The sequence below is a fragment of the Pristis pectinata genome, chromosome 37 (assembly GCF_009764475.1).
Source record: "Pristis pectinata isolate sPriPec2 chromosome 37, sPriPec2.1.pri, whole genome shotgun sequence".
Lineage (NCBI taxonomy): Eukaryota > Metazoa > Chordata > Chondrichthyes > Rhinopristiformes > Pristidae > Pristis > Pristis pectinata.
Window position 1 is genome coordinate 12,679,097 of NC_067440.1, and position 15,387 is coordinate 12,694,483.

General features: G+C 58.5%; 1 protein-coding gene across 2 annotated transcripts; it reads left to right on the forward strand.

The window, feature by feature from the left end:
- The first annotated feature begins 4,807 nt into the window (after window positions 1-4,807).
- elp5 (elongator acetyltransferase complex subunit 5) lies at window positions 4,808-12,091 on the forward strand. 2 transcript variants are annotated; one of them, XR_007958704.1, is made up of 9 exons: window positions 4,812-4,891; window positions 5,337-5,397; window positions 7,615-7,695; window positions 8,298-8,530; window positions 9,160-9,359; window positions 10,452-10,547; window positions 11,004-11,104; window positions 11,340-11,504; window positions 11,608-12,091. XR_007958704.1 is itself a non-coding variant. In XM_052044605.1 (8 exons), the coding sequence occupies exons 1-8, from the start codon at window positions 4,840-4,842 to the stop codon at window positions 11,446-11,448; spliced, it is 933 nt and encodes a 310-aa protein (XP_051900565.1). In that variant the 5' UTR covers window positions 4,808-4,839; the 3' UTR covers window positions 11,449-12,091. The 2 variants fall into 2 exon arrangements, 1 of the variants encoding a protein (XP_051900565.1); XM_052044605.1 differs by having other exon boundaries at window positions 4,808-4,891; window positions 11,340-12,091.
- Window positions 12,092-15,387: the final 3,296 nt, after the last annotated feature.

The following is a 15,387-nucleotide window of genomic DNA, read 5'->3' on the forward strand; positions in this document are numbered from 1 at the left end:
GACACTGTTCCCACTGCCCCTCAACGCAGCGAGGTCTATCGCAGCCTCTGCATATCCCTCACACCCCCTTTCATCTGCCCCTCACCCATACACTGGGAACAGTGTCTGCATAACCGCCCCGCCTAAACCACATGCCGCTTCCATCAAACACCATTCTTGTTCCAAGGAGAACCCCTTGGGGCTGAGATCCCTCCGTCCCCAGGACCATGTGCCTCTAACTCCTGTCCAGGACCGTGAGAACCTTCCGGAAGTCCAGTGAGCAGAATCCTCCAGTGTGTGTGGGTGAGTAGAACCGTCTGTTGTTCTGCACCTCTGCTGCCCTCCAGCTATCCGACCACCTGCTCACCCAGCCTCCGTGCCTCCCCATTCCCCCATTCTAATCTGTGCCTCTGTTGCGTCCCAGGGTCACTTATAGAGTCACACAGTACGGAAACAGGCCATTCGGCCCATGCTGACCAAGATACCCCATCCATGCTAGTTCCATTTGCCTGCATTTGGCCCATAACCTTCTAAACCTTTCCATCCGTGGACCTGTCCAAATGTCTCTTAAACGTTAGTTACTGTACCTGCCTCACCCACTTCCTCTGGCAGCTCGTTCCGTATTCTCACCACCCACTGTGTGAAAAAGTTGCCCCTCAGGTTCCTATTAAATCTCTCCCCTCTCTCCTTAAACCTCTCACCTTAAACCTGTGCCCTCTAGTTCTTGTTTCTCCAACCCTGGGAAAAAGACCATGCACATTCACCCTGTCAATGGCCCTGATGATTTCACACACCTCTATAAGATCACCCCTCAGTCTCCTATGCTCCAAGGTCCCAGCCTGCCCAACCTCTCCCTGTAACTCACCCCCTTGGGTCCTGGCAACACCCTCGTAAATCTTTCTGCACTCTTTCCATAACATCTTTCCTATAGTAGGGCGACCAAAACTGTACACAATACTTCAAGTGCGGCCTCACCAGCATCCTGTACAACTGCAACATAACGTCCCAATTCCTGTACTCAGTGCCCTGACTGACGAAGGCCAGTGTGCCAAACGCCTTCTTCACCACCCTGTCTACCTGTGATGCCACTTTCAGGGAAGCCTGTACCTGTTCCCCTGGGTCCCCTTGTTCTACAACACTCCCCAGGGCCCTGCCGTTGACTGTGAGACCCCTACCCTGGTTTGACTTCCTGAAATAAGATAAGATATTTATTTATTAGTCACACGTACATTGAAACACATAGTGTTTTTGCGTTACTGAGAATGTGCTGGGGGCAGCCCGCAAGTGTCGCCACGCTTCCGGCGCCAACATAGCACGCCCACAACTTCCTAACCTGTATGTCTTTGGAATGTGGGAGGAAACCGGAGCGCCCGGAGGAAACCCATGCAGGCACGGGGAGAACGTACAAATTCCTTACAGGCAGCAGCGGGAATTGAACCCAGGTCACTGGCGCTGTAATAGCGTTACACTAACCGCTATGGTACCATGCAACACCTTGCACATATCTGAATTAAACTCCATCTGCCATTCCTTGGCCCAGTAACCCAACTGAGCAAGATCCCCTGTGCGTCCTGACGACCTCCTTCACTGACTATGACACCACATATTTTAGTGTCAGCTGCAAACATACTAACCCTGCCTTGTTTTTTTTCAGGGTACCTTGCCACTTTTGGCAGGGAATTTGTGACTTTAGGGATTGGTAGAAAAAATACAGAACTTTTAAGACTTCTGATTAAAAATAGTGAACCTCTTCTTCCCTTCTTTCTGCCCGTCGCAGGCGGAGGCATTTGGTTTGGTCGAGATCTTACACACCAAAACAAGTCGTAAAAGGCTGTGGTTGCGTCTGGTTCTGACTCTGAAGGTGACCTTGTCTGGACTGAGGCGAGGCTCACCTCTGCCTCTGTCACCCATGTGAACTTTTACAGCCGTTCAACTAGCAACTTTCTGAGTTTGTGAATGAAACCGCGGAGAGTCTGCAGTGTTCAGAGCCGCCCCCTTACCCGAAGCCTTGATGCAGAGATCGATTGAAATCCAACCCCGAACCATGCAGTCAGGATTCCATCCTGTAGCCTGAACTTGACATTGATGGTGGGGCAGGGTGGGAATGGGCAGGGAGAAAGTTCTGTGCCCTGTGGACCCTGTCTGGCAAAGACTGGCCTGATGGAGTCATTGATGGGTTACTCTCTCCTCAGATGCTGCCTGACCTGCTGAGTGTTTCTTTGCTGGGTTTCAGATCCCTGCAAATGTTGCCAACTGAATCTTGAACTTACACTCTCATTCACCTCCCTCTGTGTACGCCTCCCTCAGACCGCTGAGCTGTGAGTCACCAACCTGTCGGACAAAACCAACACCCCCTCTGTGTCATTCAGAGTCTCTCCGGCCCCGCCACCCATCACAGACCCCTCTGCAACTCAGAACATGCTTGTTTTCTAACATTTCCTCTTCCCTTCTTCTCGTCAACTTTCCCTCCACAGATGCTGCCCGACCTCCTGAATATTTCCAGCACTTTAATTCGGGTCTCCAGCATCTGCAACATTTTGATTTTGGATTCTCCCTGTGGGCCCCACCCCCTCCATTTGCTTGGCTCCCACCCCATCCTTCCCACCAGGAGAAGTAGTTTCCCCCTCTCCAGCCAATCCTATCTGTTAGCCGATCACTATCCCTGGGTTAAGTTGTCCTGAAATGTCCCGTCCGTGGACAGACGCCGGGGTCGTGTTCCTGGTAGTCCCGCTGAAACTTTCCTGGTGGGACGGGCGCCTGGAGTCAACCTGGAAGCAACAGAACTGGTGACAACGCTGGGATCCTCGGTGGAGCTTTGGGTTGTCCCCTCAGAGGGCAGTGGAAGCAGAATCCTGGGGTGTTCCCAGGACAGAGGGGGAGATGTTTGACAATCCAGAGGGTGAAAGGTCTCCGGGAGTAGGTGGGAAGCTGCTGAGGTGACTGTCTGATAGTCAGGGTCACGTTGAAGGACAGCACCAGCTGGCGGGTTGAATGGCCTGTCCTGCCCCTTGTCTGTAAGACGGTGCGGCCCTGGAAGAAGTGAAGCCTCCACAGAGGGGCTGGGCTCTGGGATCGCACTGTGCCCTCTCCCCTCCCCGCCTAGGTCGGTTTTTGTTGACTTCCTGCAGACAGGACACAGGCTTCAGATCCCAACTCCCCCCCACCCCACCGACTCCTCTCCCCCACCACCAACTCCCCCCCCACCCCCTGAGGAGCTGAGGACAGAAGGAAATCACGTCCCGCGTCACCCTATCAGAGGGGAGCGCCGCGCTGTGGGAGGGGCGGTGAGGGTCACGGCGGTGGGTGGCCGAGGGTTCCAGCCGGTCCGCCTGCCTGCCCGTCTTCCAGGCTTACGTGCGCGCGCGGGTGTCCTTGGAGAGGGAGCACGCAGTCTCCGCGGGCACCCTGGTTGAGTTCTGCGCTCGGTGGGCCCGTCGGGATCGTGTGTGTCGTGGACGGTGAGAATGCGAATCTTCTCCGCTGTGTTGTGAGTGTGTTTAGCGGGTGTTTCGTTTGCGTTATTTTGCTGTAGTTTTGTAGCTGCTCAGTTTGTTCTCTTTCTGTATTAGTTGTAGTGTAGTGACACTGGGTGTCCTTTTGTACTGCTTTTAGTTAATAAATGTTTATATTAAAAGAAAAGGGGTGGTGAGGGAGGTTCACACTGTGGGAGGGGCGGTGAGGGAGGTTCACACTGTGGGAGGGGCGGTGAGGGAGGGTCACACCACCTTTCTCTCTCTCTCTCGGGACTGACCCCCTACCCCCCACATTCTGATGGGGTCCTGCCCGATCTCCGGGGCTGGTGTTTACCCCATCGCTTGGTGCCGGTTTCACACGGCTGTTTGGGTGAGATTTACTGCGTTTCCTTTATTACAACAGCATCTGCCCTTGTGAAAGTGTGGCGTTGGCCTCGACACCGCACGGCGCCTCGGATGGGGCAACACCCCCCGTCTTTGGTCTGGCACCCAGTGAGACCAGCTGCTCACGGCTGGGGCGGCTGCTCTGTGGTTGGGGGGCAGCTCCGGGGGGAGCAGAGGGCTGCTGGCCCGTGGGACACTTCCCCTGCTGGGGTAAAGTCTCCCCCTGCGTCTGCTTCTCTGCACAGGGCGTCAGATGAAACTGTGCGGCTGGGCTGCATATGTACAGGCTCAGGGCTGCATATGTACAGGCTCAGGGCTGCATATGTACAGGCTCAGGGCTGCAGCCTGCTCACTGCCGCCCCCTGGTGCCGGGCGGTGCCTCACTGCCGCCCCCTGGTGCCGGTGCCGGGCGGTGCCTCACTGCCGCCCCCTGGTGCCGGTGTCGGTGCCGGGCGGTGCCTCACTGCCGCCCCCTGGTGCCGGTGCCGGGCGGTGCCGGTGCCGGGCGGTGCCTCACTGCCGCCCCCTGGTGCCGGTGCCGGGCGGTGCCTCACTGCCGCCCCCTGGTGCCGGTGTCGGTGCCGGGCGGTGCCTCACTGCCGCCCCCTGGTGCCGGTGCCGGGTGGTGCCTCAGTCTCTCCAATAGACCGCTTTCCAATGACGTCACCGCCCAGCAGGACCTCGGTCCGGAGCTGTCCACTCCCGCGCCTGCAGGAAAACCAAATCACGAACTTCCCCGGGTTGTCGGGGAAGGAATTACGAGCGAATCCGCCGGAATTTATTCTGCGATGCAGCTGGGAGACTGAACGTCGACCGTCGGGATATCTGACCGCAGGCGGCCCGGTGATCGGCTGCCCCTCACCGTCAGGCAGTGAAGCGGCCCGGAGTCACCGTCCCGCCGTCACTGCCAACTTCTGCAGGCGCAGCGCGGGCTCCTCGCTGCAGGTGAGGACCCCGGAGCTGATGACGCACGAATTGTGCGCCCCTCGTGTTGGCGGCCGGGATGTCGGGGCTGAGCGGCGGCTCCGGGCTGGAGGGGGTGGTGGTGGTGACAGGTACCGGGTCAGGGGTTGGGGGTGACAGGTACCGGGTCAGGGGTTGGGGGTGACAGGTACCGGGTCAGGGGTCAGGGTGGTGACAGATTCAGGGGTCGGGTTGACAGGTACCAGGGTCAGGGTTCGGGGGTCGGGGTGGTGACAGATTCAGGGGTCGGGGGTGACAGGTTATGGGGGAGAGGTTATGTGAGGAGCAGGTTGTGGGGGGAGGGGGTTGTGGGGGGTACATGTTGTGGGGGGAGGGGGGTGTGGGGGGTACATGTTGTGGGGGGAGGGGGTTGTGGGGGGTACATGTTGTGGGGGGAGGGGGTTGTGGGGGGTACATGTTGTGGGGGGAGGGGGTTGTAGGGGGTACATGTTGTGGGGGGAGGGGGTTGTGGGGGGTACATGTTGTGGGGGGAGCCACCTGCTGATTCAGACGGAGGGTAACTTGCTCTCCCTGCAGACAGCCTGGAGTGTGAGGGCCGCAGTTTGGTGAAGAGTTTGGTCTCAGCGGCTGCTCTGCGGTGAGTGTCCGAGGTCAGACCCGCGTGTGGTCGGAGTAGGTGACGAGCGACTGTTCCCGGGGGCGGGACTGCCAGTAACCGGTGGGCACAGTGAAGGGGGTAACCGGTGGGCACAGTGAAGGGGGTAACCGGTGGGCACAGTGAAGGGGTAACCGGTGGGCACACGGTGAAGGGGGTAACCGGTGGGCACAGTGAAGGGGGTAACCGGTGGGCACACGGTGAAGGGGGTAACCGGTGGGCACACGGTGAAGGGGGTAATCAAACAACCCAGAGGGGGAGGGACACAGAACGTTTAAACGTTCATGTTGTGTTACCCTGGAAGTATCAAACTGGATCCAGAAGCAACTTCCAAACTAAGCCAGAAAAGTCCGGAGAGAGGAGAATTTTGTAGAAAATGAGAAAAAGGCAGCAGGAGTGCGGTTAACTGCAACAAAGTGCATTGCTCTTCTTGCTGGGCTGGGGTACAGTGTAAGGGATGATGTTTAGTCCTGGCTCAATGATTCAGCCTTGTACAGCATTGGTTAAGGGCTCTGTATCCCCCTTACAAAGGTAATGCAAGCACGGTAGCGTAGTGGTTAGCGTAACGCTATTACAGTGCCAGAAACACGGGTTCAATTCCCGCAGCTGTCTGTTGTGCATTCTCTGATGTTTAGTGCAAGAATACCACTGCCCCCCCTGGAGTCTGCGTGTACGGTGAACCTGGTGACGGTACTGAAAAGATTCACCAGGATGTTGCCGGGACCAGAGGCCTTGAGTTATCAGGAGAGGCTGGACAGGCTGTGACTGGAGTGAAGGAGGCTGAGGGGTGACCTTATAGAGGTTTATAAAATCACGAGGGGCATAACTGGAGTAGATTGTCACTGTCTTTTTCCTGGGGTAGGGGAGACTTAAACTGGGGTAGGGGAGAGAGGGGAAGAATTAAAATTGAGGGGCAAGTATTTCACACAGAGGGTGGTGGGTGTGTGGAACGAGCTGCCAGTTTAAAAGCCACTTGGACAGGTAGGTGGATAGGAAAGGTTTAGAGGGATACGGGCCAAACATGGGTGAATGGGACTGGCGTAGATGGGCACCTCGGTCAGCATGTACGAGTTGGGCAGAAGGGCCTGTTTATGACCCTGTGACCCTTCTTGGCATCAGGTAGTGTGTGGACACATCCACACTGTTCCTGTTCCCATCCCAGCACCCGGACCAAGGGTACAGATGTTGGTCTCCATCCAGTATTGACCTCTCCTGATACAGAGTGTGCAGGCTCCAGTCTGCACGGATCCCACTCGGAGAGGCTGGGATTCCTTTTGTCCCCGTACCACTAACTTATCCGAGGTTTTGTACTGAGACCGGCAGTAGGCAGCTCTCGGTCGAGGGTCCTCTCCTCTGAAATGGCCGTGGGCTCAGTAACGAGGAATGAAAACACTTGCAGAAGGGAAGGGGCTCTGTAAACCCGGGTGTTGGGCAAAACCGAGGCCGAGCCGGCGGTCCGCAGAGCAGCAGCTGCTGCAACTCGGGGCTTTGTGTTCTAAGGAAACTGTTCCGGCTTCTGAGGCGGAGCGGGAAGGATTTGCCAGGGTGACACCAGAGCTTCAGTAAATGGGAGAAGCTGGGAGCGGGGCAGGCTAGACCGAGAAGGCAGGGAGCAGCTGATGTGGCGTTGGAGTGGAGCTGAGAGAGAGCTGATGAATTTAAAATAATTGGCAGAGGAAGCGTTTGGGCAGGATGAGGGGTTTCCCCTCGGGGTGTGTGATCGGGAAAGGGCAGCAGAATGTAACTGGAGCTTCGGAAAAGGATGTCAATGTGAGGAAAAACGCCAGCGTTTATCGTCCACCCCTGACTGCCGCTTTGATTCGGGAGGTTGCTCAGAGTGGACTGGAGTTACTATCGGTGGGCCTGCAGCCACATTCAGGCCAGACCGGGTCAGGACGGAGGGTTTCCTTCCCCGGGGGATGTCACCGAACTGTTGTTTTTCTGACAATCCAGTGGTTTACTGGTTGCTGTGAGCTTTAATTCTGGATTAATTTGAACAGCGGTGGTGGGATTCGAACCTGTTTCTGGATCAGTCCCGTAACCTCTGTGCTGCCGTGCCCCTGATCGCGTGAGAGGAAAGAGCAGGGTCGTGCAGATCGGGAGCTCAAAGAGCTAGCTAGCAGAGCGAGGGCAGGCCGAAGGGCCTGTGTGGGGCGGAGGCGCTGGTGACGCCGCGCTGTGTCTGCCGTTTTTCTCCAGGGGGGAACCCGTCCACGTCTTCAGTCTGGAGCTGTCGGTGTCGGACTTCAGTCACGGGCTGGACGAGGGTGTCAGAGGCAGGTGAGACCCCCGCTTTCCTGGAACCGGCTGCGCGGAGTCCCCTGGGGGTGGGGAGGAGGGGGAAGGTACCACCCGGTGTGGTGAGGAACCACGAGGGACAGGGCGATCCCGGGCAGCAGCAAGCAAACTGCTGGAGGAACTCAGCGGGTCGAGCAGCGACTGTGGGGGTGGGGAGGAGTCATCGATGTTGCAGGTTCAGACCCTGCAGCAGGGCTGAGAACGGGTATAACGAGGGGAGGGGGTGAGATGGGGGCCAGGAGGTGATGGGTGGGTGGAGGAGGGGTGAAGGATGAGGGGTGGGGGGAGGGGGGGTAGGTGGACCCTTTGGGGGTTTCCTGCTGAGCTTGTCTCCCGATAAGGCCGTGGGAGAGATCGGCCGGGATTCCCGGGCTGGTTCCCCACGGACAGGGATGGAGGGCGGAGGGGATTGGGGGGTATTGGGGTTCGGGGGATGCAGCCTTCTTCAGTCAAACCTCCCTTGGGGGCAGGGGAGGGGAGGGGAGGGTCTGGCAGGTGAGGGGAGGTTGCGCCGAGGGGAGGGTCGGGGACGGGAGGTTGCGCAGAGGCTCTCACTCCCACTCTCACTCTCACTCCCCGACCAGGCTGCGGTTCGAGGACGGTTTCAGCGACCCCCTGCACTGGGAGCAGAGCGAGGCCTTCTCCCTGGACCAGTTCCGGGCCCCGGAGCTGCTGGCCCGGGTCAGCTGGGCCCTGGGAACATCGCGGGGACCCTGCACGGTGGTGGTGGACTCCCTTAGCCGGGTCCTGCAGAGGAAGGGCGCCACCGCGCTCTGCCGCGAGCTCGGGGAGTTCCAGCGAAGAGCCGCTGCTGCAGGTCAGTGACCTCTGCCCCCTGCCCCGTGCAGGTCAAAGGGTAGAGAGGCGGTCGGTACAGGTCATTGTTTGGGGTTCCCCTTGCAGGTCACAGATCGGTGACCCTTCACTGCTGAGGTCACGGTGATTGACCTGCCCCAGGTCAAAAGGTCAGTGACTTCACATCATGGGGGGAGAATGACGTCCATGTCACGGAGCTGCCCTCCTGCAGGGGTCACAGGTCACCAGCTCTTGACATGGGTCAGAGGTCACAGATTCCTGTCAAAGGTCACTGACTTCCCATTGCAGGTCGTAGGTCACCAACCCTCGACGCAGGTCGGAGGTCACAGATTCCTGTCAAAGGTTACTGACTCCCCGTGCAGGTCATGGGTCACCAACTCTCGGCGCAGGTTGGAGGTCACGGATTCCTGTCAAAGGTCAATGACTCCTCGTGCGGGTCATAGGTCACCAACTCTTGGCACAGGTCGGAGGTCACGGATTCCTGTCAAAGGTCATTGGCTGCCCAGAGTGGGTTCCACTTTGGGGAGAGGGGATGGGGAGCGGTGGGGCGGCTTCCTGAGGGTCGGGGGAAGGTGTTAGGGGTTACGCGGGACCCGTTACCCAGTGCGCGCCTCTGCTTTCTCTCCCCAGGGCTGCAGATTCGGCAGGTACTGGGACTGTTGCACGCCGACCTTCACCCGCCACAGGTGCTGGAGGTCGTGGGTCAGATGGCAAGCGCCGTGGTCACGCTGACCCCCGTCCCCGAGGGTCACGAGTCGTGCCGGGACTTCCTGCCCCACGGCGTGGCCACAACACTGCTCCGGAAGAAATCGGGGAAGGTCGTCAGGACGGTGTGTGCCCCTCCCCCCCCCACTGCCCCTCCCCCCAACTCCCCCTCCTCCCCACCCCTCGTCCTCACCCTCCTCCTAACTCCCTCCTCGTCCTCCCCTTCCTCTCCACCTCCTCCTCCACACCCCTCAGGCTGTGGTTGTCTCTGGGTTCGGGGAGCCCTGGGTGCCTGCTCCATGCCCGCGGCTGAGGTGGTGGGCTGCCGATGATCTTCGGGGCTCTGTAACGGAGGATGACGCTGGGTCCCTCCCTCGACCCTGGCGTCAGAGGCTGTAGGACTGATTCCCACCTCGGAAACCCATGTCCCGCTCCCAGGCCCGACTCCCCCGGCGCAGGGCCGAGGGAGCGAGGCCTTTGGGGTTTTGTTTGTCATTTGTTCCCGGGGCTCGGCTGCTTATCGAGGCTCTCGAGGAGGTCGGAGTGAGCTTCAGTGGGGAGGGAGCTCCCACGGCGCTGCTGGGGAGGGAGTTGTGGGATCTGGTGCAAGAACGGTGAATGGTTTCACAGTGGGGATGGTGTGGGAGTGGGAGGGGGACCTGCTGGTGCTGCTGTTCCCCGGCATCCACTGCCCCACTGCCTCCTGGTGGGAGCTGAAGCCCTCTCCCCCTGGTACGTTGGGTGGAACTGGTGTTGGAAAGGCTGAGGGACTGGGTCTTGGTATCAAAGGGGGAGGCCATTCACTCCATCCTGTCCATGCCGGCTCCCATCAGTGCCATTCCCCTGAACATCTGCAACTTCTCTCTCGCACCTACCCATCAAACTCCCCCCCCACCCTCCCCGCACCGATCTCCTCTCCACGGGGGGGGAGTTACAGCGAGTGGTTCACCATCCGAGGCGTCGGTGGGTGTGGGCAGAGGGTCAGTGATCAACGTCGCAGGAAGGAAACGGTCTGCCCGTCAACAGCTCACTCTGTGAGCAGATTGAAGTCCTCGATGGGACGTCCCAAGCTGGCAAAAGATACCAGGGAAATGTGCGCTTGTCTGAGGGTTACAGAGGGGGGGCGGTGGGGGGAGAGGGGAGGGGTGGGGGTGGGGGGGTAAGGAGGGCAGTGAGTAGTGGGACGGAGGCTCTGACCCCAGGTCTCTCTGTCGCAGGTGGAGTATTTCACGGTCGAGGACGGATTTGGTGTCAGAACCTCAGTGGGACCAGTCGGGACGAAGGAGGCAGTGTCGGAGGGCGACGTGACGTCGGTACGACAGGGGGGCTCCTGTGGCCCTCCGCCGGACCCTGGGGGCGGGCTCCTCACTGCTGTACCCTGTCGCTCCGAACACCCCCTTCAGCTGCAACATGTCTCCCCCTGCCCTGCTCTCCGAGTTATTCAGTGACCCCCCCCCCCCCCCACCCACGTCCCCGTCGTCTGCGGCTCTGACGCCGGCACCTCTCTCCGCCTCTCCCTCCTCTGTTTCTCTCCCCCTCCCTCCCCCTCCCCTCCGCCTCTCCCCCCTCCCCTCCGCCTCTCCCCCCTCCCCTCCGCCTCTCCCCCCTCCCCTCCGCCTCTCCCCCCTCCCCTCCGCCTCTCCCCCCTCCCCTCCGCCTCTCCCCCCTCCCCTCCCCCTCCCTCCCCCTCCCCTCCGCCTCTCCCCCCTCCCCTCCGCCTCTCCCCCCTGAGTTTCCCTCCGTGACGTCAATGTTCCCTCTGCCGTCAGGCTGACCCGGCCGCGAACCTGACCTTTAACCTGCGGCTGACGGGGGAGGAGCGGCGAGCGAGGGAGGGGGTGTCGCTGCCCTTCCACTTCACGGCAGCCAGGTACGTGTCCCGGGGGGGGGTGGGGGAGGGGGATGAGCGGGGGAGGGGGGGGCAGCGGGGTTGTGGGGGAGGGGGAGGGGGACAAGTGGGGGTTGGGGGAGGGGGACAGGCCAGGGGTGGGGAGGGGGACGGGTGGGGGTGGGGGACAAGCAGGGGTACAGGACGAAGGAGGGAGGGTGGGGGGGTGCGGCTAGGGGTCCCGCTCCCCTCACGGACGCTCCGTGTGTGTGTGCAGGAAGGCGGCCCTGTTACAGCGCGGAGCTGACGGGGGGACCATTCACTACGAGCTGGAGCCTGGCGACGACGTCGACCCAGAGGATCCCGACGACGATTTGGACATCTGAGAAATCGGCTGCGGTCTGTCCCCCACATACTGACCCCCACACACTGACCCTCACTGGGGGATGGGTCCCACACACACACTGACCCTCACTGGGGGATGGGTCCCCCACACACACTGACCCTCACTGGGGGACGGGTCCCCCACACACTGACCCTCACTAGGGGACGGGTCCCCCACACTGACCCTCACTGGGGGACGGGTCCCACACACACACTGACCCTCACTGGGGGACGGGTCCCACACACACACTGACCCTCACTGGAGGATGGTCCCACACACATATTAACCCTCACTAGGGGACGGGTCTCTCACACACACACACACACACACACACACACACACACACACACACACACACACACACACACACACACACACACGATGTTGAACTGTTGTGGCATCGCTCGTAGACACTCCCATGTCCATTGAACTGCACCCGTTTCCTGGATATGGCACTTCTCCAGATGGGACTTCGCATAAATGTGGATAAAGCACGAACTCTGGAGATGGGATTCAGTGTCGGCCGCTGAGCTCTTTTGTGGAACTTCCCTCAGATTCCCCGGATCCACATGTTCCTCTACTCCTCGCTTTGGGAAGTGCTGCACCTCCTGGTTCTAAATAAAACTTTGGCTTTTCATTCCAGACTCCCAGACTGCACGAGTCACAGTGATTCTGCTCTCCAACAGGTTGTGAGTTGGATGGTTGGGAGGAGCTGCTCTCTGCCCATCTCCAAAGCGTTTCAGCCACTCAGGGTCAGACACAGGGTGAAGCTCCCCCTGCACCGTCCCATCACACACTCCTGGGGTCAGACACAGGGTGAAGCTCCCCCTGCACCGTCCCATCACACACTCCCGGGGTCAGACACAGGGTGAAGCTCCCTCCACACTGTCCCATCACACGCTCCCAGGCACCATGCAGAGTGGAGTTCTGTCGCCAAGCTGGGAGAAACTGAAGGAAGGAGGGACTGATTGTTTGCAAACAATCTGAAAAACGTTTACTGGTTGAACGTGGAGCACAGTGGAATTTCTTTTCGGAGAATTCCTGCCCTTGTGAGGTTTGTGCCTGCGGCTGGGGAGAAACCTGTCTGGGGAAGATAACAGCATCGAGAAGTTCACGGTGAACTGTGTGCCAAAAGGGAAGGAAGGCCGTGGTTGTTTCAGTCGTTGACCCCCGTCACTCCCCCACCCTCCCCGACCCTCCCACCCCGGTTACTTGGTCAGATCAGCCGAGGCCGTTGGGTGGAGAGACTTTGTGCGGCCTCGGAGGCCTCAGGCTGACCTGGTGTAAAAGCCTCTCCCGGGGTGAAGGGTCAGTGCAGGAAAATCATCGACGCACCACCTTCAGGGACCTTCCCTCCCTCTCCTCCCTCTCCTGTGCTGTGCCTTGCCTGCACTGCTAGTTTTTAAAACATTATTTATTTTATTTACACAGTAGGGTAACAGGCCCTTCTGGCCCAGCGAGCCTGTGCCACCCAATTACACCCATGTTAACCTACTAACCCGGACGTCTTTGGAATGTGGGAGGAAACCGGGGCACCCGGAGGAAACCCACACAGATATGGGGAGAACATGCAAAATCCTTACAGACGGCGGTGGGAGTCGGACCCCGATCGCTGGCGCTGTAATAGCGTTACGCTAACCGCTGCACTACCACGCCACCCACCATGGTTCTGTGTCCCGGTGTCGGCGGGGTTTTAGTCTCTGTAGGGGTGTCGGTGAAAACAACGTCGAACTAATCCTGTCCGGTGGGGGCAGATGTTCCTTTCGGCCTGACACCTAAACGTAGGGTGAAGGGCTCTGTGCCCCCAGCACGAAGGTGGGGTGTGTGTGACAGTGGTGCCGAGGGTGTTGTCCCTTCACTGGTGCCCGGGAAGGCTGCCGAGGGGGCGGTGTCACTGACCCTGAGCCAGGGGATTATGGTGGGGGGTGACATGGTGGGGGGTGACTCACTGGGGGCTGCCGTGCGGAGGGTCACCCTTCCGAATATCCTGCCCTTCATTCTCGGTGAGTCCCTCCAGCCCCCCCCCCCCCCCCAACCTGTGTCCTCTGGGGGAGGCGTGGTGGGAGATTCCCCCCCCCCCACTTCTGTTGTTTCAGTTTAGCTGTTTTCAGGCAAGTCCACATTGGTTAAAGACCAGCTGCACGGAGTACAGGGCAGGGATGTTCCAGTGAGAGGGAAGGACAAGGGTGGCAGGGTTAGCGAACCTTGGATGTCGAGAGTGGTGGGGAGCTTCGGAAGTAAAAGGAAATGTATGTAAGGCTTAGGAAGCTACAGTCAAACAGAGCCCTTGAGGATAATAAAGAGGGGAGAAAAAATCTCGAAGGAAATTGGGAAAGCCAGGAGGGGCCGTGGAAAATCCGTGGCAAGTAGGATTAAAGAGAAGCCCAAGGCGTTCTGTACACGCATCGAGAGCAAGAGGATGACTAGGGAGGGGGTAGGAACGCTCAAGGATAAAGGAGGAAACATGTGCTTGGAGGCAGAGGAGGTGGGTGAGGTCCTTAATGAGTACTTAGCATCAGTGTTTACCAAGGAGAAGGCGATGGAGGACGGGGAGATCAGTGCGGAGCGTGCTAATACACTGGGGCATTTTGAGATAAAGGGGGAGGTAATGTTGGGTCTCTCAGAGTATTAAGATGGATAAGACCCCAGTTCCTGATGGGATATACCCCAGGTTATTGAGGGAGGCAAGAGATGAGATTGCTGGGGCTTTGGACCAATCTTCGTGTCCTCTCCAGCCACAGGCGAGGTCCCGGAGGACCGGCGAGTAGCGAGTGTTGTTCCATTATTCAAGGAGGGAAATGGGGATAATCCTGGTTACTACAGACCAGTGAGTCTCATGTCAGTGGAAGGGAGGTTTCTGGAGAGGATACTTGGTGTTAGGATTTATTAACGTGGCCTAATTAGGGACGATCAGCATGGCTTTGCACAGGGCGAGTCACACCTTACTAGTTTTTTGATGAGGTGACGAGGGTGATTGATGAAGGTCAGGCTGTGGCTGTTGACAAGGTCCCTCGTGGGTGGGCAGTGGGGCAGTGGGTGGTTGTGGTTGGGGGGAGATCGGCTGAGAGGAAAGAAGGCAAAGAAGAAACCTAAACACCTCCGGGACTTACCCCTGGGTCTGGCCCGAGGGAGCCCACCTGAGCTCAACGCCATCCTGAGTGTTTCCTCTGCAGTTTGAGTGGTCACAGCCCAGGGATTCCCAAGAGTTCAGTCCACACTTCTTGCTGCCTCAGTAAAGCAGCCAACATAATCAAAGACCCCATCCACCCCGGACATTCTCTCTTCTTCCCCCTCCTGTCAGGCAGAAGATACAAAAGCCTGAGAGCAGGTACCACCAGGCTCAGGGACAGCTTCTGTCCCGCTGTTAGCAGACTCTTAAACAGACCTCTCATATGCTAAAAGATGAACTCTTGATCTCCCAATCTACCTCTTCGTGGTCCTTGCAATTTATTTGTCTACCTGCACTGCACTTTCTAACTCAGAATCAGGTTTATTATCACTGACTTATATGACGTGAAATGTGTTGTTTTGTGGCAGCAGTACAGTGCAAAGACATAAAATTAACATAAATTACAAAACAAATAAATAGGGCAAAAAAAAGGAATAATGAGGTCGTGTTCATGGGTTCATGGACCGTTCAGAAATCTGATGGCAGAGGGGAAGAAGCTGTTCCTGAATCGTTGAGTGTGGGTCTTCAGCCTCCTGTACCTCCTCCCCAATGGTAGTAACGAGTAGAGGGCATGTCCCGGGTGGTGAGGGTCCTTAGTGATGAATGCCGCCTTCTTGAGGCACCGCCTCCTGAAGATGTCCTCGGTGGTGGGGAGGGTTGGACCCGTGAAGGAGCTGACATGATGGAGCCAAGAGGGCACAACTTTCCCACCTCCCCAGGCTACCCTTCCCACCTCTCCCTCCTGAGACTGTTGCTGCAGCCCAGTACGTC